Source organism: Sceloporus occidentalis, unplaced genomic scaffold (assembly GCF_023333645.1).
Source record: "Sceloporus occidentalis isolate IW3139 unplaced genomic scaffold, rSceOcc1.0.p SCAF_89, whole genome shotgun sequence".
Lineage (NCBI taxonomy): Eukaryota > Metazoa > Chordata > Lepidosauria > Squamata > Phrynosomatidae > Sceloporus > Sceloporus occidentalis.
The window spans coordinates 1,256,615-1,283,049 of NW_028317069.1; the positions used below are offsets into that span (position 1 = coordinate 1,256,615).

At 38.7% G+C, this 26,435-nt stretch overlaps 1 protein-coding gene across 1 annotated transcript in view; it reads right to left on the bottom strand.

Moving 5' to 3' along the window:
* Positions 1–26,435, bottom strand: part of LOC149284671 (mitochondrial 2-oxodicarboxylate carrier-like) — a 94,994-nt gene that overhangs the window by 25,536 nt on the left and 43,023 nt on the right. Inside the window, exon 2 of the mRNA XM_089496302.1 lies at positions 8,137–8,185. Within this exon, the coding sequence (XP_089352428.1) occupies positions 8,137–8,185 (49 nt within the window). The remainder of the gene's footprint in view (positions 1–8,136; positions 8,186–26,435) is intronic.

The window sequence follows — 26,435 nt, forward strand, 5'->3', positions numbered from 1 at the left end:
CAGTGTCTGACTAGGTGATTAAAGCCGAGATATTCTATTGTTTCCCACAGGCAGTATACTAAGGAGTCACTGTGTTTGTCTAGTAGATTGGGGCTCAGATAACAGCCCGAGAACTCATAAATGGCTAATATGCTGCTGCCTAAAAACATTTTATGGGGGCTAAAAGTACAACTTTTTAAGAAAGAAAAGAGCCCAATATTTTTTTAAAGTTATTTTTAAATGGATACCAGTAACGAGATGTATGGTGGAGTTCCTTTTTTAAGTACATGGTAGTTTTCAGTTACATTGGGATAATTAAATGAGCTATTAGGACGGAGATACCGCGTTACACCCCGCGCATGTAAACGGCATGCTTTAATCATTCACACATCACACCCCGAGTAATGGCATTTTACACTAACAATAAGGCAGCACAAACATGTTATTGTTCAAGATGCCATGTCACCCCCTCCCCTGTAACGGCTCGTCCCGCAGTTCCCCCCGCAGAGTGTAGATGGGGACAGGATGGACTCGTTTAGTGGCAGTTCTCACTTTCCTATGTCTGGAATTCAGTTCTTCTGATCCTGTTGCCTCCGACTTCTGTGGACTCCAATTTAGCAGCAGGGACCTTTTCGTTTGTGTTTAATAGTCCTAGAGGGATTTACACGAGTAAAAAGGTGCAGTCCACATTTTTTGTGCTGCTGTAGCCTTTGAACAAAGCCTTTTATGATCTCCGAGCAGCTTATAACCGTTCTTTTTAATTTTACTTTTCAGCTCCAATATGTGTATATTTCAGATGATTTTACATTCTAATAATTGCTTCCATGCCCCGCTGTCAGATGCATATACAGTATAACTTAATGTACATAGCTTTTAAAAAGTGTAAAATCACCAAAAAAAAAATAAAATATTAAAATCAGAGAACAGATCCCTCTTAAAACCGTTCAAACATTTCTCTTTTAAAGCTTTGGACCATCCGAAATGACTGGCAATAACACAGCCTCTTTAATTTTATTACAAATCTCTTTTTAAATAAATCAGAACGTGGGCATTTTATCACACATGCCTCATTTACGACCTTGTGAGCACTTTAGCTATGATGAAAGAGATTAATGTTTACAAACTCATTATCTACAGCGTAGCCGCCATACTACTTGCTTTAACTATCAAGCCGAACAGATGTAGCCGATGGAGAAAAAAAAGTCACTGTAATACTATTAGATGAAATTCTAATACATACACACACACGCACACACACACACACACACACTATCGTTCAAAAGTTTGGGGTCACAGCTCTTTATGGAAAGAATGTATGTAGAAAGAAAAATCCATTTCATGTTATTTTAATGGACAAAATTTGCTTTTCTTTAAGACACAGACATTCCTAGGTGACCCCAAACTTTTGGATAGTTGTGATATCGATACACACACACACACACGCAATGTCATGCAAGTTATGAAAACCTACAGCTTTATTTATCGTGATTTCAAATAATAGAGAACATTTAATATGCTTATTTGTTAAATTATTGCAGGGGAGAAGCAATTACAAATCTGCTTTGATTACTAAAGATTTCAAATTATAATGAATACGGTCATTTGTTATAATTAGATATTTATTTTACATTTGTAATACATAAGTAAAAATACTCTTGGGGTTAAAGAGGCAATACATTTTTTGTAAGTGTAAACGGTTAAACTTAAATGAAAAACGAAACAAGTTTTACATGGGCATCCCCAGAAGTTTTCCCAGGTGGGGGCAAAGTTAAAGGGTTAAGTTCTGGAACGGGTTTAGGTCTGATGTGACCCCAGGCAAAATACCAAAAGGTCACCTGGAACTAAGGAATACGGATCTCCGGACAAGCGTGTTCTAAAATATTTAAGTTCTTCCTTCGAAAAGCAGAAGTAAAATAGCGCAGTTCTTTAATTTTATATAGAGTTTTTCTCGTAGTCTGGTCCTGATTCTGTTGTGGTGGCCACAAAACTCTAGGAATCTCCTTTTTTCCCCCCTGATCTACAAGCACCCGGGGAGAAACATGACCTGCTGTGTTAAAGATGTTCCCATGTAACTGAAGGAGGTTTTTATATGGTACATGGGAGACACTGCGCAGCCAGGATGTGCTACACATCGCCGATCAGATTACAAGGTCTTAAGTCAACGCAGCAGCCCTGCCCAGCACACAGAGGTGAAGATGTAGTAATTATGGATTTCAGGGGGTGAGAATTTGTTAAAGTTGATTTTAAATAACAAATATACTGTTTAACCCTTTAAAAGGGGCAGTTTTATTTAACCCTTAAACCCATTAATGGCCACATGACTTTATAGGAGATAAATTGATGAGAACAAGACACCTTGTCATACTGTATCGCAATAAGCTAATTATCATTAAAGATATACCCCGACATGAATTCCCCATATTTAAAAGCGCAAGAAAAGAAAATGAATTAGCGCCACTGTCTGTGACTCAACTGCATATGAGGTTGATCCACTATTACCTGCTGGCATAGTATAGGGACTTTTAAGATTACTGTAAAAAGACAAGGGTACATAAGGCAGCATTATCTGTTTTAGGTCTCTGATAGTTACATCTCCCTCCAAGTGAGCATGCACTGACCTCTGCCCTCATGTAAATCAGAGTTCCTTGGGTTAATGAGCCATATCGACCTCCAGAAGTCATCAAACTACCCTCTCCTCTTTCCTTTGCCCCATAAGGTCTCCAGATGTAATAAGCTGCCATGGGTTAATGTAACGAACCCCTATCAAATATGAGGATTCTTTCACTTTTTCCAGCACTCGGGCCTTACTCAATATGATCTCTGCAGAATCCCCAAAATCGAAAAAAATAAAAAGTCATCCAATGTCCACACAAACCACATTATTGGTTACCATGTTTAGTAGCTTGTACTATATGGATATTGATATACAGACTTATGTCAAACATTAATGTTCCAGATCTTTACCAAAATATTAAACATACACAAAACAAACATTTCCAACGTGGTTTAATCGTGTAATAAAACAAAAAAAATAATGAAGTGATCTGTAAGACTGCATGAAAAACACTCGAAACTACTTTTCAAGGCTTCCATAGGCATTTCATATAGTTTTTTCCCCCCGTAAATGCTTTCTGGATTACATAACGCAATTTTTGCCAGTGGTAGAAACTGCCCCGCAGCCAACATGTGCGTTAGCGTCTGGCCCAATAATTCCATTGACTCTTAAGTATTTCGTTACTATTGGCTGCATTTGCTGAGCAAGATTTATTGCGCCGTATTTTTATAACAAAGCCAGGGATTGATGCTTTGGGTTAAAGGACTAGGAAAATATACACGGATAATGGAATCCAAAAAGCCTAAAGAGACACCATTCATGTTCTTATTTGTATATCCATGCCAGGAATCTCTGCCATTTACATACCCCGTGGTGTTTTACATCATAGTACAGGGAGGGTCTTAAGTAAAACATGGATATGTATTCTTTATAACTTTTTTGAGTTTTGATATTCAGAATGGAGAATTTGTAACATGTTAAAGGCCTTTTGTCCGTAACTTTCTTTTCCGATCATTTAAGCGAAGGAAATGAAGATCTGTGCTTTCTGCGTTTCCCCTTAAGCTCTGAAATGTATATGTAATGTTGACTAACTACCTGGTGCTCCTTTGGTTAAATGTCCCAGACAGGAGGTCTTCAGCAACACTAACTCTACCCTAGAGGTTAGGCTCAGATATTTTCGAGGACATCTGACTTTGGAGATCCAGCAGAGCTGGACTCCTTTCTCAAACTATAATGTATGATTACTACATAGCTCCTGCAGGTCTTCTATCTCTGTGTGTCAAGCTCTTGTTTCACCTAGGGCAGTCATCCTTGATCTGGTGTTATATCAAAGGAGTATGAATACTTTCTCTTGGCTCAAAAATATCTTCCTTTAGATCAAGGGTCTCCAAACTGTGGCCCTCCAGTTGTTGAAGGGCCCATAATGCTCAAGAGGCTGGCAGAGGAGTATGGTAGGCAGTCCTGCAAGGCCGCAGTTTGGAGATTCCTGCTTTGGACAATAGCTTTTCGAGTGCACTGGGTACTGCAGTCGGAGTATCGTTATGGGGTATGGCAGTTTAGCTAACAGAATAGGTAGAATTTAGTCAATGGAGCTGCGCCCCTTCCTTCAGTAAACCCCTAAAACAAATCTATGCAGTTGCCATGTATAAATATAAAGTAATGAATGGCATCCGAGTACCCCCATCTAACAAAGAACGGAAAAAATCCATAGTGCGATCTGCTTGATAGTCAAAATTAATTGAAACACAAACTATTGCTTTATGAAGTATTTGAAAGTGCCTTCTATTAACTTTAATACTATTTTCAGCACCTAACCGCAATTGCCCTCAACAGTCATGAGATCCATCATTCCTCTTGAAAACTCCACTGATCAGATGCAACTCATACAACCCAAGATGGTTTCTTATGTTGCTCTGCTGAAAACATTACATTTATCATCTCAGAAGAACCATGAAAACAGAGATCCAAGGTGGGCATCACATGTTTCTTTTAATGTTCTATTTAGATTAACCAATAATATCAAGAACGATATATTAGGTTTTACTCAGTAACACTGATCTTGCACGGTCAGGACTATTACTGATTGCATTAAAAGCACTATATACATAAACAATTTTGTACATGCCGTCAGCAATTTATATGCATGCTGTCAGGGTTATAGTTAACCCTGAATTGAATGCAGTGTTACGAGTGAGACACAATTGTCTGTCGCTTTATAGATTAGCAACACATTTTACTAACACAGCTTTGCTTACACTGTCAGCAATATCTACAAACACAGCTATGCTTATACTGTCAGCACGTTATCTATGGCTTTCAATGTGAAATCTTTTAGTCATACATGAACTTTTGTCAAACTGACTGAATCCATGAAAAGGATGTCAAGGATAACATCACATACTTAACTAGATGGTAAAGCAACAGGGAATGGCTGGCATGAATGGGAAAATAGAAAATAGTACCCTATCGCCATAGAAGAATGTGTCTTGGAGAAGGTAGAAGTCTTTTCTGATACTCCATCAAAAGGCAACCATAAACATATACCCACAAATCTTTGCACTGACCAAGGGTGGTCCTTTAGATAAGCCGTATCTAATGAAAATTGTACTATTGCTCTTAAAATTTTAAAATATGCAACAATGTTTCACATCAATGGAAGTAATACATATAAGAAATAATGAAATAACCCAGGTGAGAGGCCGAGGTGAGAGGCTGATGTCCTGCTGACGACATCTCTAAAGCCAGCAGGTCCAAGTATCAAGTAGTTCTTCTGGATGAGTGGCTTGAATGACGTGAGATTTTTGAACCTACACTTTCTATAGGACATTAAGTTTCTTCTATATACAGTTCTTGTAGAAACCGTCACCAACAGTAACACTGAAGTAGGCTCATAAAAAAAGGAGATATTCTGAAATAGTTGTCTAATATCGTATAAGTACAAAATAGTCCTCATGTCATGGTGCACACACACACACACACACACACATTGTGTTCCATTAAGTTCAAGACTATTGTCTTATGTTTTTCTCCCATACCTAATGTCTAAGTGCCTGTCACGTAAGGGATATCATTTTCTCTGGTATTGGTACAAACTGTTTACACAAATCAAACAGTAAAAAAATCCTTCTCCACAAACTGCAGACATAACATGTCTGAGGATCTTCATTCAGCCTGCTGTTTATTTTCCATTCCGACAACCTCAGTATCTCATTCGATGCATGTGAAATGAGTGATTCTACATTTTTCTTTCCACACTACAACCTGCTTAAACCGCGCTTTGTGACGTTTCTTTATCTCCTTTAGTGTATAATTACTTGACTGGGAACCCCATGGGCTCACCAATCTCATTAGGAACTTTGGGTAGAAGTGCCATCTATTCTAGATTCTAAGCTCAGAGAGATGCTGTTGAAGCCCCTTGCGGTGAAACTTCTATTATAGAGAGTGACACGAAGAAGCACAGACCCGACTCCTACACCTGGACACTGGTGACAAGGGCTTTCCTCTAACGCCTTCCACTTAGTCCCTGTTTGTCTATGAACATGCATCCAAGCATCGTCCAGTACTAATGAGCGACGCCAAAAAGATACAAGATTCTTGTTGCATAAAAGCAACAAGTCCTTGGTTACGTGCAAAGCAAAAGTGAACAGGTCCTTACCTACAACTTGGACCAATTCACTCACCTGAGCTTGAAACGTAAACCTAGGCTACCTTGATCTAGAATTGTTTTCAATTTTCTACTGCGGTCCATAGCCAAGAGACATATTTGAAAAAGAAAAAAAAAAAACATGGGTAAAGTTTGATATTGGGAAATATTGCTGTCTATCACCAAAAATTCAAGCAGCTGATTCTTTAACACTAGAAAGATAAGATATGAGGTAAGCATTTGAAACCATATCAAACAGTCTCAAATCTGTGCGATGCAGTAACTTGACTTGCTGCAAAGCTAGTACATGGCGTTTGTACATCGCTAGTATCCGTACTCTCCTTTTTCTCCTCCATATAACACCTGATTACAGATAACTGAAGACTTGCTAAGAATGTGACTGGCATACACTCACAACCGCAAGTACAGGGTGAACATATGCTGTTTGTACTGTTACACCCTATTGACAAATGCAAACTCCATCGCTCTTCATAATTCCCAGTCCATCAAACTGACGTTATGAACTGTAAAGCATATTTTACTGACCTCTATTTAACTTCACATAAGCTATTAATCACTTCCACAGATGTCACAAATCTCAGTCAGTGTCCTCTTCTAAAGAATGATAATAGGTAGTTTTTGCAGGGACTTATCCTTCAAGGTTGAGTGTCAGTCAAGACAAGTGGTTCTTTTTTGTTTAAGGAGAAATTACTGTGTTACTTTGGATTCACTTGGCCTTGTGCTAACCATATATATTATATGTTATATATGTTACGTTCTCTTATGAATTTGCTTCTTGCCAAATTCAAAGAAATCAAGAAATGAAGTGTATCAAATGTGAGTAAGAGAAGACACAAGAACAAAAGAGTTAAGAGAAAGGTATGTCTATTAGAAAACCTGACTGATATAAGCCGTTATATTCAAGAATTTTTTTGGATAATTTATGCAATCTAAAACAGTAGTTAATTAGAACTTTGACACAACACATTGGCAAAATGCACAGATAGAATTAAATTATAAAGATTCTATTTAACTTAAAATACCAACAAGGTTAAACTTGTAAAAGTAAGACACTGGAAAAAGTAAAGGACACAGGCCAATGAAAACAAACTACCGTTCAAAAGTTTGGGGTCACTTAGGAATTTCCTTGTTTTTTGATGGAAGAGAAAATTGTATCCATTAAAACATGAAATGGATCAGAAACCCAGCACAAACAGTGTTGTAAATGACTACTGTAGCTGTAAACGGATGATATTTAATGGAATATCTTCATAGGCGTAGAGAGGCCCTTTATCACTCATCACTCCTGTGTTCCAATGGCACATTTTGTTCACTAATCTGAGTTGAAGTTAAAAAGGCTTTTGAAAACCCCTTTGAACCTACGTAAGAGCAGCTAGAAATGTCATGGTTTCCCATCAAAACATCTAGGTGACCCCAAACTTTTGAACAGTACATTTATACTTATACAGACACACTATAGTAGGGAAGGAGAGGGAGAGAACAGAGCTTCGGGACAGGGAATTGATTAGACATGCTGGTTGTGTCAGATTCTGCTACAGATCACATGTTCCATAAAGTAAACTTTCAAACTTGTAATCTATAAAAACGTTTACACTAAATGCCAAAAAGCTATACGTAGATTTAATAAATGCAGTTATGCCGATTGTGGTGCATCCCCCGTAAGTCCCATTGTTCTGTCGGCTGTCAATACTTTGTAATGTGAATAATGCCGGCTTTTCATTTACACAAAGGTGAGAATATCAGGCAATTCACACCTTCCCATGAACTTTAACCTGAGATGCCATTATAACTGAAGCTGTCAGAGATAGAGAGCTGCTTTGCGAGTGATTAGTAGCTGGTAGGAGAGGGGGTACATGCTGTGACACCGACCCAGGCCCTGTAGATCATGGGTTTGGGCTCATTGCCAACATCAACACAACGTGTTCCAGCACAGACCTACCGAGTTTTCACCACATCCAGGGGGTGCATCAAGCAAATTTCTACCAGACCTGTCAGAGAGAAGAGATCAAGGAATGAATACAAGGAATGGAGTGACTGGATACAATTCCATCAACTCAGGAATTTTACGCGTTGTCGGCAAATTCATGCTGTACGGGACACCGGCGAGGTCTGTTTATTGTGCACAGGTGCTCAGATCCTTATCCGAGGATGTCAGGGGTTGCAGACTGCAATATGATTGTGGAAGGACATTTACTTAAGTGCCATTCATCATTCCACCCAAGTGTACAGTTTGAAGGACAGTCACTCTTTAGGCCTGTCCCATTTTTCCTCGGACGCCAGAATCTTCAGTGAATACGAGTGTTTCACATTGTTCTATATACATAGTTTGTATAAAATTTTCTACACCCCCCCCCCAAATTAAAATCTCAGCAGGACCATATGAAAAATAGATGGGATACATACAATTGTTGTATTATATCAACCATTTACACAATAAAAAAATATATATTAAAGCCATGTGAGAGCCTCATCACCCTCATCCCCATTTTAAAGCTTACTAATCACTTCAGTAATATTTTCCAATGAATGGGGTGGATGTGTGTTTAAAGGGATGGCTCCGGTCAACGAGAAAAATGATCCTAAATACAATGCTGTCATGTAAATCTAAGTCAGGACAGATTGCATTCCACATCCTACAGTCTCCTATTACATTGTTAATAGCCGACAACAGCTGGAGATCCTACCTCGCCACACCTACGAGAGACAGCTCATCGGTAATCACAACTGGAAAAAGAGCTTCAACTGTCACTAGTGAAGATTCCCTTCAGTTACAAGTTAAAACTGAGCCTACAGCAACATGCGTGCCCAACACAAGCTCATCAAGAAACCATACAACATAATAAAGTTAAAATAACCTGGTTTCATTGTAACATCCACACTCCATCCCTTACCTGCACTTTAATGCAACAGTACGATGGCCGAGCGTTACCTTGTATGTAAAGGAATCCACGAGACCGCTACCAAGACCCAACTAGACATGACTTTTTTTTGTTTATTTAATATATTTAAAAAAAATCTGTGGTGGTTTTAGCCGGAATTTTATATTACATAAAAAAATAAAAATCCATCAATTTTCTGAGATAGGATAAGATAATCCTAAATTTGTAATGTTCTCTAGAAAGAGGCAGATATAGCCAGCTTCATCTTCTAATTCAGCTAATGCTGAAAGGGCTGATAGGCTCTCAACTGCTGTTTACAAGTCATGTCAAAGTACAACAGTTTTACAACCCTTATACTTAATATGCAACGTGTGGTTTTGTAATTTCATGTGTTGCTTGCACAATGATTATCTCATATATAAATACAACTATTAGTGATTTCGGGGACCCATTCCTATAAACAAACTGTACAGACCAAGTCACATAAACACACATGTACATACACACGCTCACACTTATGCAAACGCACACACGCTCCCTTTCTCTCACACACACACACACTCATGCACATTAATGCTAACAGTCCCTTCACACGCAATTATACATAAACGTTCCTGCTAACTCCCACATACATATTAACACACATGCTTACACCTTCTTACAGACACATACACGTTCATGCTCACATACATACACACTCCCACTGTAACATACACACTCTCTACCTTACCTACTCAGTTTTTCAGCCCCTTACCTCACAATGCATTACATGACCTGGTGCTTTGTTGCCAACCCTGGCATGTCAAAATTTGTTAACCAAGGGCCTGTCCGATGTGGCCTATTAAGACTTTTTTAATAGTTTTAGGGGCCAATCGCTCCCTGCCACTGGTGTTTATATTGGGGTATGGCACCATGAAGAATATAAAAAAATATATAAAAAGTCAAATGCTACTTTAGAGAGTTTTAAAAGAAACATGCAGGATAATGACAAGGCAGATGCCCGGTCAGATCTCAATCCCATCTCATGCATTATTTCAATTCCCTCAATATATTAGCCTCAACTACTTCTGATGAGACGCTTCCGTTAATCTACATCCTTTCAGTAAAGTAAAACTTAGTCACAGGGGAGGGTTAAGGGGGTCTTGAGGACCAAAACACGTACGACCAGAAACACCATGTATGATTTATACTTTAACTTGACTGCTTAAACCCATAGCAAGGTGAACAAACAAGAAGAACCAAATACCCCACCCAAACCCCAGAAATAAAGACACTAGACACCATTGAGTGGGATAGGGCATTTGGCCACAGCTTTTATTAAACCATTCCCCAGGCCAGCGGAAACAAAAATTACACCTGAAAACAACCTGCCAGCTGCTGAGCGCTAGGCCCAACAGGCAGTTAAATTACCACCGATTGTACCAAGAGTCCCAGCCCTGCGGGTGCCATGAGCCGCCCGCAGGACACGCCTCCCCAAGCCCGCTATGGGCAAATGATCCAGGTTGCCTGAAATTACCGCGCTGGCCAGGGGACCCAGACCGCTGCTGTGACAATGAAGAAAACAAACAGGAAAGAAAAACAAAGCAATATACATAATACAACAATTATACACGACCAAAAAGGGGGCGGGCGGGAGGGGAACGTCTGGAAGCTGCTGTTGGTACAGGAAAAAGAGGTAAGAGTCACCTCTTCACCTTCCTATAAACCCTGATAGCTGCAACATTGTTGCAGCTACCCACCAATGAAAGAAAGCTTACTAAACCACCATGCATGGGCCAGCAGTCATGATCCCCCTTTCCTATAGGTCCAGGGGGCCCCCTTTCAATATTCTTTTGTAACTAAGAAACAGAAGAATCCCATTACATACCATTTTATACTTAAAAAAAAAAGCAAAGATCCCAAAAATTGTGCAGCTCAGGTTAACAATGGCTGACTTCATGTCAATCATGCCCTGCATTCAGAAGCTGCCTACAAGGATAAGTTCCAAGACGCTGCGACACTGTATAGGTCGCCTTAAAAGTATGAATCGCTGCTTGATTTTAGTTGCACGTAATGAATGCTATGAAGCAATGTGTGGTTTTACTGTTCTATTTCCCGGCATTGGATCTCCCAGTTTCACCAGTGGTTTTCCCTTTTGTGCCAGTAGCCAGGGGTCAGCATTATTGACAGCATCCCCCACAGCCAGGTGAGCCCGCAGTGACAGATGCAAACAGGCAGCTTGTAATTAGCTGGACTTCAGCCAAGCCAAATATTTCAGATCAGTTTCCTTAACAATCCGCTTTAATCATTTATTAATAGACTTTCTGGCTGGGATACAAAAGGTGAGGTTGAAATAACAGAAGAAGAATGCCAGCCAATAAATCATCGCAGGCTTGCTATACTGACAGTGCTAACTTTTACAGGGCACTGCGCCTGCGCATTTTGAGACTATGCCATTCCTGTATAGAATAAGAGAAGAGATCTTAATTTATTCGCCTTGGTCTTGTCTATGAAGCTTTGGGTTTCTAAATGGTTGCCGGACATTTTTTTTTTTTATAGTAGTCTCGAGACTTGACATCCTCAGTACTCCTTTACTGGGCTACAAAACATCAGATGTCCGTATGGGTGGCAAGTGTGAGCTAATGATTTCATACGGGAACGGCACAGAAAAGGGTTCTAACAAAGATAAAATAAGCCCAAATAAACTTCAGATTCATAATTGTTAAAAGGGACCCTCTAGTGCCCCAAATAGCCTCAACAATTAAAAATACACCTTAAATTACTTTGTATTTTAACACTCACATATACCTATGGAAGCTGCTGCAGCGTTACAGCCCTTCCATGTCCCATTGTTCACACTAGGATTGGTTGCGTCAAGCAGCCAATCAGTGGCAAGAATAGGACGGTTGCAGCTTCTACATCAAGTATGACTTTTTTTTGCTTGAAAGAATGCATATAAGTACTAAGAGGGTTAGTGTTACTTTGAGTACTTTAATATGCGTTCTATAGTATAGTAACAAAAATGGTAGACTACCAACTAGCTGCGCTTTTCATGGTATATTAGTTTTAACAGTAAAAACAATAGACATGATAAGTGATAAGGTACAAATTGGCCTGGTCACCATAGCAACCACAGATACAGTGCTGATAGCCCACCAGAAACATGTTTTGTATACGTTTTCCATCATATTGGTTTTCATAATGGGGTAAACTAGGTCACCAGGATATTTTCACAGATATTCTCTGCGAATTTTAAAATAAAATACAGTTAGAAGGAATAGGTGACTAAAAATTGTGTTTTTCTTCCTCTTTATAATGTGCCCCCTCCCATCACGTACGCACACAATGCCGCTCCCTTAGCTGTCAGCACCTCTATGCCTTCCCAGCAAAAGCTTTCTTAATCAGATACCTAAACAACCAATATTGGTTTGCTAATAACATTAAAGTATATTTTAAAATGTCAGGCACATGCACACTAACTCTTTATAATTCCCCTAAATCTATAAATTGTGAGAATATTCCTATTTCATTAAGCGCATTATGTCTGCCGCCCCCCCCCACGCCTTTCCTGGTTGAACAAAAAAATAAGACATTAGCATATGCGCTATCACATGCGCAAGCAGTTCAAGGGCATCAGTGAGACCTATAAAAAAAAAAATATATGGGTAATTACTGGTCCTTTAAAACCCCAATATATGTTTGCACAGCTGGAAGCAGCTACCTTGACTTTCTGTACACTGTTTTAGAAGAATATTCATCACCGCTAACTTATTTCTCCCCTTTTGTTATTGGCCCGCTTGGCGGTCATATATGTCATACCTGCCAACAGTCCTGAATTTGCCGTATATTTAATCAAAGTATTTCATTTATAGTTGAGAAGTTAAAACAAAAAAACTATATAATCACTTTTTTCCCCTTTTAGGTCCTGGTTTATACACTGCTTTAAGATATAATACCCCATGGTCACAAGTGTATTTGAGAGAAAAATGCATACATACACTAGTATCTAATTGTGTACAGAAAGCCATTTCAACTTGCAAGAACTAAGAAAGATGAGTGTTCAAATTATAAGGGTCCTGGGGTATAAAGTAAAATATGGGCAAACAGGATTAAATAAATAGGATAGCTTGTATACAAAAATAACAGAAGTACGTAAAAAAAAAAAATACAAAAACAAAATCGTAAGACACTAATATAATTGCAGAGTTAGTTCCACTGACTTATGGAACATTGTTAAAAAAGCAAATATTTATTAAATCACACGGGACGGGATGATTCAGATGGATAGAGATGGGCAGCTTGACGTGATCATGGCCATTGACCCAAGCACGACTCGCAGCCCCCAGGCAAGGAAGTGGAGTAGCAGCATCCCCTGGTGGATATTTTAAGGTATGTTTTAAGTTGATTACCGATATGGAAGAAACATTAAGTCCATCTAGCGTATGTTTTGTTCTGCCAAGAGTGGAGCGGAAGTCAGGCAAGTTCGTTCTTCTGTTAAAATAAAAGTTCTGGGTAAAGACAAAAGGGCTGGCCCTTGAAGGTGATGGCATGACCTATAAAAAGTAATAAAAAGCTTCTATCTTCAGCCATATAACTAGGCACCACTTGGGCATGTGGGGTAACAATTCTCCCCTTCTATCACAATAAAGATTTATGACATTGAGAACTTGAGGTTCTTGCTTGGGACCGAAACACTTTTCTTGGATAAACAAACAGTGCTGTAGGATAAAAAAATATCCGATGGATCTCAATATGTCTGGCTTAGATAAAGTTAGAAGACAAGATCATAATTAAAACTACAGTTAAGTTTCTTATTTAGAAGGTGGTGTATAAATAGAGCAGACTCCCATCAGAATTAGTAGAGGTTTATACAGTGAAGGAATGCATGGGGTGATAGGCATATGCCTCCTGAATTTAAGACGAGACCAACGACTGATTAAGGTCTGAATTCATACGTCAGAAAAATGAGCAATCTATTGGATTTGATTTAGCTGATGATGTGTTATAAGGCACAGAACTGCCCCAAATGTTGTGTGCAGATACATGGCTGGAAATAGAGGAATTCGCTTTGTAAAATTGTATTTATTTATAAAAATATATATAGGTATATAAATATAACAATACATACATATGTAGTACACAGCTCCCAATGGACCTAGTGTTTTCCTAACGCTGTTCTCTTCATGGAGGAGAAACCATAAGAATTGTTCTTTGATGGATTTTTTTTTTTGTTGCAAACAGGATAATTAATATAAGTATTCCAAATACATTGTTTGCAAAAACCTTTTAATTTTAAAAGAAAAAATATGGACCAAAAGAAAGATCAATGCAGCTACTGATTTCATATTTCTGCAGCAGACTGTTTATATCGTTAAGTTTATTTATCCAAAGCCAAGGAACATTTGAACATGACATCATACATGGTGATGTCACCTGTCTCATAAAAGTATTATGGTCACGAGTTACAGAGCAGAAGATAGACTTGAGTTTAATGAACAAACCTGTTAACGAGCCGTTAATTGGATCGGTTTCGCAAGGATCAGCTGATACCCATATTAAACCGACTATATTCGCTCTTATAGTGATCCACTAGCAGTTTACAGGGTATCACAGTGTTTTTATGTGAATTCTCCCTTTTCATTTATAAGTTTGGTCCTGCTCCCTAGACTGTTAAAAAAATGATCTTGTTAAATGTTTTAAGAGAGAGCCAGAGGACACAATAAAATGGCAGATGGCGGCATCCAGTGCGTGCTTTGAGCCAATAATCAGAGGTTTTACTCACTTATCAAATGATATAATTTAATATAGAAATAAAATTCAGTGTGGCCCCTGGACATTTCAACTAAACACAGACAAGTAGCTCTTACATAAGTTTACAGAATCAAAGAGACAGATACCCAAGCTTAGCAGCCAGCCTGATTTCTACTTAACCAAGAGATATATACATACTATTCTGCATAATATGTATAATGTAAAAGCCAGCTGTAATATTTTCTGGAGTCATCCCACTATATATCACAAAAACCTCAGTGATATAATAGAAAAGCACAACCATGCTCCAATGAGAGTCTCTGATCTTCTTCACTTGGAGTAACCACCTTTTAGGATGCTCAACCAGTCTACAAGGCCAATCAACCTCCAACTGCATCAAAAACCTCTTGTGACTGAGCATCCTATAGGAGGTGTTAAATATTATGTATATATTATATATTTTATTTAGACCAATGGCTAAACTGTGCAATGGCCCAGTTTTGTCCTTATGATATTGGGCTTAGCTGTTGGACCTCATTCTTAGCATTTCTGTTACGTTCCACACTTTGATAAAAACCATCAATATTTTTTTTCTCAGGTAACACAATCTTAACCTATACATTGGGGTCTTAAAAGCGGGGCCCTCTGGTCCGGTTTGAATGCTACAAATGATTGTCGATTTGTAGATTTTCACAATCTAGCTTTGCAGACTACATTGTATCTACATTTAATTTTATATACAATTTTTATAATCACTGTAAGAACCCCCCCCTCACAACTGTGTAGAGCATCTGGTACAGAAGCAGATACATAGAAACACTTTCCCCTGACTGGGAAGTTTAAGGGTTAGGAAGGTCAGAGGTGAAGCATAGCCAATTTCTCAACTTCCAGTGTTTTTCTTTTAGGTTCAATAAACACACGTGGAGCAGCTTCTGTCCTGTCCCAGAGTCAAAAACCAATCACTCCAACAACACACATGGCGAGTGCAAAAACACAGATGAGTGTGGCTGTGTGTGCGAGAAGAAGAAGAGAAAGCAAGTGTGTGGGGTCCGGGTCAGAGTAATGTGAGAGCACTTGTTTGGGTGCCACTTTCCGACGATAAAGTGATGAGGAGTCATGTGTGTTTTTGATGGATCTCGGTGAAGGATGAGAGGAAGGAAAAAGAACATCTCTAAACGTTCCTAGGGAGAATAGTAAAGGTCCACATGTGTGCTATTCACAGTAAGGGATACTGTGCGGTGGGTCTGACTAAAGGAAAACACCTCGGTGCATTCATGTAAATTATGGTAGTGTGGTATGAGAAGGTCACGAGTAGCAGTAACTCATCCTAACCACTTTTACCCCTTTACAAAGTTCAAGACCCCCTTGAGCTACATCATTTATTCCATACAGAAAGCTACATATATATATATATATATAAATAAATAAAATATCCACAGTATGTCGGTGCATGTCACTTAGCTTAACAGGCATGGGATAGATGTTGGTGACCACCTTGCATCCATACCTTGCTACGTGCAATAATCTCTGCAGCCAGGATGGTGTTAAACTTCCATCATGTCCAGTGGGTTATGAACTTCCAGTTTAGCTTAGCACATTGCCAATGTATAGAGACCCCACGGTGGTCGGCTATCGCTAATATTTGTGTGTGGTTGGAAGACTACTTGGCAATGTGAGTAGACCACAAGAAGTACTTTTCTCACCCTACTAGATATGCGTTACCTCACTTTGCAATAAACATACAAGAGGACTGTGTAACCCACTACTTATATATAATATATAACGACAGTACAATGCCTGTAAGTTGAACAACTGGGATACGTTTGCACGTTTTCGGCAATCAAGAGGACACGGACACATTTGTGAACTTCAACCACACACGCATGAGGCAGGAAGAGGCTCATATGAGGACTGTGTCTGCATGGAGGGGAACAGGTTCTACTGTTTTCATACACCGCAGGGGGAGTCAGGATTTTAAATGTGAATTATAGACCCCACACGATACGCAGTGGAGCGTGGATATTCATTTTCTCCTAGTAAACAGTCGTATATCATTAACCCTTTGAGTACTTTGGGGGGAAAGGTATGCAGTGCTCTGCGCATACTCTTTATCAATGTAAAGAAGCGGGGGATAAACGTTTAATAATTCTTTACTTGTGTGCGTAGGGGGGTTCTGCCCAATTTGCATTAAAGTACATATGATGGATGATGTATCCATTTAAAGATGGAGCCCCCGAAAAATTGACAGTATGCACACTGCAGGACCAGAAATTTTCAATTTCTGTGATGGGTCCTTGCCTTAACGACAGTAGTAAATTTATAATTAAAAAATGGAATTTAATAATTCCATGGACATTTCTACTTTTCCAAACATTTTAGGCCCTGTGGCCAAGTGTATAACTACGCTAAAAATTTAATATGATGATATAATAAATAAAACTATTTCAATTAAGGGGGAGTGCGATAGTAAGACAGAATACTATGTTCAGTACAGCGCATGGTAAGCAAAGCGGTTTTATGGATGTTCCTGTTAGATCTATGCACTTTCAAACTAACCGAGAGAGTGTGGTAGAGCCGTGGCAAGGGGCAAAGGCTTTACCAAGACTTTTGGTGATGTTATGACCTATTGCCATCAAATAATGCATTTTTGAAACAAAAGAATTTCATTTGCACAATTTTTCATTTCTTTATACATTATGGAAGTGTTTGAGAATGAGTGGATCAGAGTGTTCTACAGACTACAGAGGTAGTGTGTGTTTGTGTGTACATTGATGGACAGTGTTTCGAACCTTCATCTACTACCCATTTGTACTAATAATTTATATGATTTTTTTTTTTATGGACTTCCCATTGATTTAGGGGATCTCTTTGTTTACACAATCTTCCACATTTTGGGTCTGCGATGGCTTTCAAAAACTGAGAGGGATACTTGCCAGCCGCCATCCAGAGAAACCCCTGAGATTTACCGGCGTAGGTGATGGGGCGGAGGTCCAGCAGTCCACAGCACAAACCTCATTAGTCAATTTGTCATATGCCGTATCCAAACTGCAATTACTAAATTATAAGAGCGGATCTAAAAGCTCCTGCGGGAGGGGCCCCTCTCCTGCCCCCTGGGCTACAGAATAAGCAGGCTAAACAAACAGGGCAAGGGGCAAGAGGAAAAGTCACAATCAGGAAGAAAAGGCGAGGTGAAATAAATCAGGTGAGGAAACAGAAGAGGAAGAAGTTATTTGAGGAGTACTTAGATTGATAAGGCATATGAATTGAGCGTGTGGCTTGTCTTTCCAAGAAGCAAGGACGTCCGATCACATTATGTATCACTCGCACTGAGAGGTGATATATATGGATAAATGTATAAAAAAAAAAATGATTTTAAAGTGATACAAAGGCTTTTTCCCGTATCTTGTATAGAAAAAACCCAACTTAATTTTAGGTAACTAATTTAAATTGGTAGCCCTGCCCATCCAGAGGGAAACACCACCAACTTCGACCACAAAATTGGAATTGAATAAATATTAACACCGATACATTTCCCCATAGAATATAATACAAATATCTGAGATAAAAGCCAATTATATCATTTAGCCAAAATAATTTATGTAATGGGAAAAGAAAATAAGGTTTTGGTAGCAGTATACACTGTTTTGTGTGCCCACTATGTAGGAGGTGAGAGTAGGATCTCACCCTATTGAGAGTGTGCCTTGACGTGGCGGGTGAGCTTAATTATGCTTTGGCCAATTCATATAACCAAAACCTCTCATTTATATTATGTTTATATATTTGTTGCCAACTTTATTAGGGTGAGAAGCGCAGACAGTATTTTGTTTTTTGTATAATTTATGTAATGGGAATATGGGGCATTTAGTTCGTATACTTAGTCCGATTTGTTTAAGGACATCTTTATAAGAAGGGTTGTATTTACTGTAGTTAGTCTTGGCGGAATAAACACTTGAATTCGCTAAGTCCTTCGTTTTATTATAATATCGTTGTTTTGGAGGGGGCGTCATGAATTTGAGTGCTGCAGAACACGAGGATTTTAGCTTAAGGTGCGTAGCTACATATGCCATTTTTTGTCAGTATTTAGCTAAACTGCTACTTGCCTCCCCAGGTACTTTTCCAGCTATGGTGCCTGGGGTTACCTAAATTTTACATGACTCGGGTTCCCCGTCAGATTAGCAGATGGGAATGGTTAGCACTGTATAGTAAATAACAGATAATTTAGTCTCTGCTGAACGGACCACCTGATGCAGCTGGAAATCGGAGAAGTGTGTACATTAAGGTGAATGCCCTGCGCACTAGCAGATCCTTCTACTGAATGTTTTGTAATCATTCATCATCTTCCTCTTGGGTTTTAACTCCGTGTGGAGTCTTGTTCCTATGCCTGTCTGTACTCATTGTAATACCTGTTCTTTCATGAAGGACCCACCTCTCTTCTGCAGTCAAGTACTAAATAATCAACTAATTTGAACAAATCTCTCATTCCCCCTCTTCCTAAACCACCATAGTGGTTGCCTCTTGGATGGAGAGGAGCGAGGGGGGGACAACTCTCTTGAAATCCCACTTCCTCTCATCACAGTTTAACGTTAATTGTAGAGTTTCCTATTTTGCTTAATCAAGAACACCAATTATCCCATTACTGGTTCCAACTGTGTCCTCCGATCTCTTGGGCAAAATACAACTGGTCTTGGGCTCGGTTCTTTTTGAAAGAGGGATTATGGTCAAATTCATATGGGATGGAAGGAGTCTATTAACTGTTTGATGGCTAACAAAGGGCAGGAGGATACTGTCTGACATGATTGATGACATGGGAGTATAGTTACATGGAGAAAATTGCTACAGGCCCACTAGGGTAAAAAAAAAAAAAAAAAAAAAAAAAAAAAAGACATTCGCTAAGCGTCCAAAAGAGCAAATGGAATGGATACTAAAATTTGCAACTATAAATAAGAAAATTTTGGGATATGCAACCAGTTCATAAAAAAATGACAGAAACAAGGACATTTAACTTCTGGAACCAAGAGGTAGTAGTTTAAATGGGTATACAGTCTGAAGCTAACATCTTCATATTTTACTTATTATAATATACTCAAGCCTCTGAGTTTCTCATTAGTGTTTCCTAGTTACTATGTTTACGGTGATTGTATATGCAAGGTCATAAGATGGCCCATGAGAGAAAGAGGGGTGTATGGAGCTTATGGAGGCACCATGTAAGTAACTAAAATGTGCTTGGCTCCATATCAGACTTGAGTCACATTGTTATTTGTCCACAAATGCTCATAGCTTTAGAGAATGGACCCCAAAAGATCCAGTCATGGCATAAATACTGCCTTGTTACTGAAGACATTCTATACCTGCATTGTGGAAACCGAGTCCATCAAAACAAATTTAGGGTGGCCAAAAATATTTAATTCAATACTGAATTTGAATTCAACATTTAAGAAAATACCATCTCTACTATAAACAAGGTCAGACTGATGGTTTTTCAGCCTAATACCAATATTATATTTCAAGGAGTTGGTAATGTATATCCATGTTTTTCATGTCCCTCACGGTTCTTGACAGATTTTTGCCCTACTGTGCACAAGTCATCCGATGCAGATTATATGACATAACTTCATTCCCTTAATCGCTTTAACACGTCTAACATAATTAAACTTAAAGCAAAACAGAACTGAGCTATTTCAAAAAATAAGCTGCCACGTATATTTAATTTAAATAAATTGTACTTTTTTTATCTTTCAGTTATTGCGAATGGAACATTGGTCTTTGGCTCGGGTCCTACAAATTGTCATTCAATGTACATATTAAAAAAAAGATCTATATTATATATAGGTTATATGAAGGTTGCCCTTCTCCATGTAACAGGATATATATATATATTAAGGCTGCATTATCAATACTTTTGTTTTTTTATATAGTAACCCCAGTTAAAGGGGACATCTGGGCCTGTACATGATATCACTGTATGCAATTTTTTTTTATTGTGTATGTGGTTTAATTTACCTTATTCTATGCATTTAAACAAAAGATGTCTGGGTTTAGAAAATTGAAATGTCTTGGCAAATATGTAATTAAAAACTATGCTTCGTTATGGGCATATGCTTCGTTCCTCGATGACCTATTGATATCTGGTTATGTTACGGAAAGGAATTTGAAAGAATAATTAAATTTGTACATTTTCTCTTGTTTCTATAAACATTGTTGTATACTTTAGGATTGGAGAACATAGATACTGTGATACCCTTATACCCACCTGCATTCTGAGCTTGGAGAAAAGAGGTACATCAGGGAAGGAAAGAGGGACTGTGGACCTCCTAAGGGGAGACATTTGTCAAGTATGCCAATGTATAGCCACCGTGGCATACGAACCTATACACATTGCATAGACTGCCAGTTTGCTTAAAGTTGTCTAAATGCAATATTAAAAAAAAGTGTTTTCATTCCCAAATTATTATTTAACATTTTTAAAGATTTTTAACAAAATGTTTCTTCATTGTTATTTTTGCCTGGCACACTTGTCATGCGACACAAAAGCAGGCATTGATAGGTTGTTGTCAGAAAAAGTGTATCGCGTACTGATTACATATTAAAAATTAATATGAGATCAAGTGGAATATTTTCTAAATATGCAGACCAGATGCCAAACTGAATATATTTATTTCTAAGATTCATTCCCTACTCAGACAGTAGTAATTTAGCCAATTCCTATGCTAAGCCACCACTAAAAAAACAAGCTTGGTCAGACATGGCAAACGTGGGGTTAATACACTAGCGTTCACAGATACAACATATCTCATCCCATGAAATAAGCTACTTCTCTAAACAGATTAAAGGGGCACTTTGTGAGGAAGTGAAGGTAAATTGAACGTCAAATACAATAAAAAACCTGAATATACAAATATGCTAAAATAGACTTCCTTTTTAAACATTTCACAAAAGCCCTTTTAGATTGTAATTCAATTTACTTGTAATTCACTAGCTTGCGTTGAGTGCCACAACTTTAGCTAAACTAACTCGAAAAATATTCACCGATTGTGGATTGCCACATATGTCAGTCAAGCTGTTCCCTGCCTCAAAACCCAGGACTCGTTGGGTGGGTATGATAGGGATGGTACCAGTTGGACAGATGTCATCTGCTAAACCTGACACTGTAGGCCCATGGGCACTTATTTCTTAAGTGCTTCTTTGTCAAAGATATGGGTGATTACTCATTAACAAAATTAGGCTGAAGAAAACATTAAAATGGTCTGACCACCCAGAAACCAGAGATGTTCCTGCTGATCGGACATTAGTGGAGATACCACATTGGGAACCTCAGCTTTATTTCTTTGCCCATAGGTTTGGCCTTCTCGTATTAGCCTTCCATCAGAGGTGGTAGAGGGAACAGGCATGGGCATATGGCTCCTCAGTCTAAGACAAGACCAAGGACTGACTAAGATTTGATTTTCTATGTCAGAAAAACATGCAGATTTGGAGCTTGTAGGAAAATTCTAGGTTTGTGTTTAAACGAATCATACGTAGATGAGTGTAAACAAGGGTTTAGCGCTGCCCTTTCTACGTAGACGTGCTTCTTTATGCCTGTTCCATACCCCTCTTATCCTATTCCTTTCACATCCCCATCCTAAAACCCATGCAGTCAGTAAAAGGCCATCTTCTGTGAGCCCCAGTCTGCTCTCTAGGGTAGAGGAACCACGAGGATTCCAGTCACTGACCTGCTAATGTTCCCAGGTAAATCCGCCGCAACCTACCTGGCTGATGCACAGAATAAGTAATACATTTGGCAGTCTCTGCCCAAGGTCCAGCTGAGTGAGCATTTGAGTCATTCAGGTTCACTTAAGCAGTGAAAACAAACTTGTTATCACCATGTTCCCCAAGTCAGTGTTTTTATAATGTATTAATCTCTTCGCATGCATAGTTAAAATAGAATGCTTATTCTTATGAATTAACTGTGGCCCACACGCAACATGTCAATCAGTGGAGGTTACGTCATTATTTCTGATCTGCAATCCATATTAACCACAGAGGTAGTTCATCAATTCTAATTGCATTTTTCAGACTGATCTTACAAATCTTCTATTCTCTCCGACTCCCTTGCAGCTGTATTACCTTTAGGCACCTCACCTCCTAAACATTTGCAGTCATCACCTCGCTGATGTCGTTATTATGGTTTAGTTAAGAAACCTACGTTCATTCAAGCAACTCCAAAAAAATACCAGGAGCCTTGTCTTCTAAGCTTTTACTTACTTTTTTGAATATACCCAAGTAATGTCAACTTTTAGTCTAACCATTTTTCCATAATTGTCGATATTCTTGTATATATATTAAAAGTATATGGCTATGTATCCTTCCACATGTTACAATCTTAAAAATAATAAACCTACAGAATGATTTAAATAGTTTAGGTTCATCTTAGTTCAATATATACTTTGTACAATTCCATACAGGGGCATAAGTATAAAGTGAATTATATTTTAGGGAACCCACTGTTGCTTGCGTACCCCTTAAGATCTCCTCCATTCTTGACCCTTACAAGCTCTATTTGATTTTCAATCTAGATTTCCAACTCTGTTCATTCTACTGTAAATTCACACTACTTTGGTCTAGTGGCTTAGATTTACATGAAATATAAAGTACATCAATGAAATATTGAAAACGCTTTGGTGCTTTGAAAACAATTCGAACAAAGCAAACAAAATTATCAAGAGTATGTAAATTTGAAAATACAGCAAAATGGGAATTCATTTTAAAGTGTTAAGGTAAAAGTCATGGAGCTGGTCTTTTCATTTTTCCTCAAAGCGCCAATTCTTATTTAGTCCATTCTGTTTGGTTGTTTTTGGTTCCTGTTGTTGGACTTATAGTATTCAGACTGGCTAAAGGTACGTAAATAAGATAAGCTAAAACACTAGTAATGTGAAACACATATTGAAAAATAAAAATAATTAAAAATGCTAAAGCTAATCTGGTTGAAATAAACAGCATGTTCAAAAATTGCAAATTAACCATTCCCTGTCAAATTTTTAATTGGTCCTATAAAGTCTAATAGGTAAGTTTTTCCTTGGTACTAAGCTCAGGTCAATATGTTTGGTTTCCAAAGTTACAAGATTAATAAATTGCTGAAGCTGGGCCCTTCAACGAAATTTAGCTGAAACTAGCCCTCATTCATTTTTTGCCATGTCCAGTAGCTCAAGTCAGCTCTTGATTTACTGAACCCACAGGGTTCAAAGTATTAAGGTTTCCCTGTAAGTTTAGGTTTGGTGTTGGGCCAAACTAGCTTTGAAGACTTATATTGTAATTCCTGAAACTTTTCGAACTGGAAACCGCCCCCAAAAAACCCAATATTTAGTGACGAGAATGATATACGCAACCAACTTTTAAAATAAAACTATCATGCACAGGTGCGAAAAAAATCTTTAGTATGATCTGTGATGACATTCCAAGAACTGGAAGGGGGTGTTTGATCTGTATACATATGCATTTTCAGTTTAAAAAAGTTAACCATCTGTTCTATTTTTGAAGACCACAAGCCTTAGGATATGTATACTGTAGAGTATGTATGCATGCATGCATATAATGTGTGAAAACCAGCTGACTAGATGGGTTGAATGGTTATCTGCCTTCAAATTCTATTTTTCTATATAATTTAAACAGAGTTTACAGTACACATACTTTAACCATAAATCAGAGTTGTTGTTGCAAGTTTGTGTTTTACATATCGAGTTGGAGCTTTCCGTGTGTGTTTGCGTCTGACATGAAAAGGGTTAATATCTCTTCTGTTTGGCATTCTATGTTGGTCTGTTGGTGCCCCTGCTACACACGTGTGTGTTTGTGTGTGGGCAGCTCTGGATTTCTCATTAGCTGCTGATCTCATAACCACGAGGATGAGACACGCTTTACAACAGAGGTGGTCCACACAAGAGGGGGCTTACATCATCAGAGATTATCTTACTGCGCTGATTGCTTCTCAACAGGTCGGGGGGGGGGGGGGGCGAGACTAACAACCAGCCACAGAATAGAATTAAGAAAGGAAAGGGGGGGGGGGGTAATTCTAGTTTGTTGCAGATGTTCATTGAAAAACATCTGTGTCCCCCACCACCCCCCATTACTGAAATATAATGGGCCAATCCAAGCCGGGCTCTGATCACATTCCAACGTATAAGAGCAGTGTTAGTGAGGATGAGGAGGATTATAATATCCTGCAAAACTTTTCTTTGATTGGCAAACTAATAGGAAAGGTTGTGATTTGTAATTGCACTAAGGAATACGCAACCACAATTAGCTGGAATGTAATGATTGCAACCCCCCAGTCTGCTAAAACCCAAGCCTATGCATACAGCTGATATACAGAGCTCAGCCATGAAGAAGTCCCCTAAATATTAAAAGCTTGAATTAAACCAGGGCTGGTTTCACGTCGTTTATCCTGGATTGGACTCAAAGAAGTTAAATCTGGAAAATGCTGGGTATAATGTTATAAAATTAAATCACATGTCATCTTTAACTTAAATTTCATACACTATTTACAGATGCACAATGTACCAGTGCAGCTTTTTAGTTAAACTATAGATCCCATTATCCTCAACTAGTGAAAGAGCTACAGATTCTAACACACAATAGATTAACTGAGATGAGACATGAGTGTGACTTAAGTGTTATACACTCAGCATCACCTATACGTGGTCAGTGCTTGTGAGACTTGGTCTCCCCAGTAGTCATTTCTCGTTTGCTCTGCCTCGTGCTGTCTACCTGGTGATCCCGACCCTGTTATATTCCAGTAATCTCTAGATTTTGCATTTGAACTGTATTTGCTTGCCTGTGACCCGGAGCTTTTGCCAGAATATCGGATTCACGTTTGCCTACCATCTGCACTTGACCTTGGAATTCTCGCCTAATCTTGAGCCTCTGGCATTCTGTACTATGCTAGATTAGCTGGAGCTCACACCTGATTACTCAGTGTCCTGGGTTCCACCTCCAGTGGACCTGACATAACAATGAAGCAGTCTACCAGGAACATCTAGAGCTTTATGCTATTTTACACAAGCTGACATATACGTGACCAGGAATCACCGACGTTGCATATTGGATATTGAGATAAAATAGGCCAAACCAATATTCTACCGCATATGCATAATTCTAGCAAGTCACCCTCATCCGCCCTCTTCTGTCAGAGGAATCCACCGTGACCCCAAACTGGAACATGAGGACAACCACCCCTTGACCGACCATGGACACTGCTGTCGTCATCCACAGGTATCCTGACCGGTAGACATTAGGGTAGGTATATACATGAGTTATGAGTGATAAAACATGTTTTAACACTTAGAATGTAACTACTAAGACACTATGGATTTTCATTTTTGAAATTTAACTTAAAGGGGATCTGTTGGGTTTCACACATCTCATGACTTCTATACGATAAATCATGCAAACTATGCAAATGTGTTTACAGAAGTGATATAGATGGGCTGAATGCACACATTATGTATATACCGTAACAGTAGCCAGTCTCTTTATCTGTGCCATTATTCCTTCATAATAGGTTATCCCTGCCCAATGATAACGATGACGTTTGTTGCTGATTTTGTCCCTGCACCTTTTGCAAGTCAAAGAGAAGAGGAACGGTAATTCCAAGACAGGA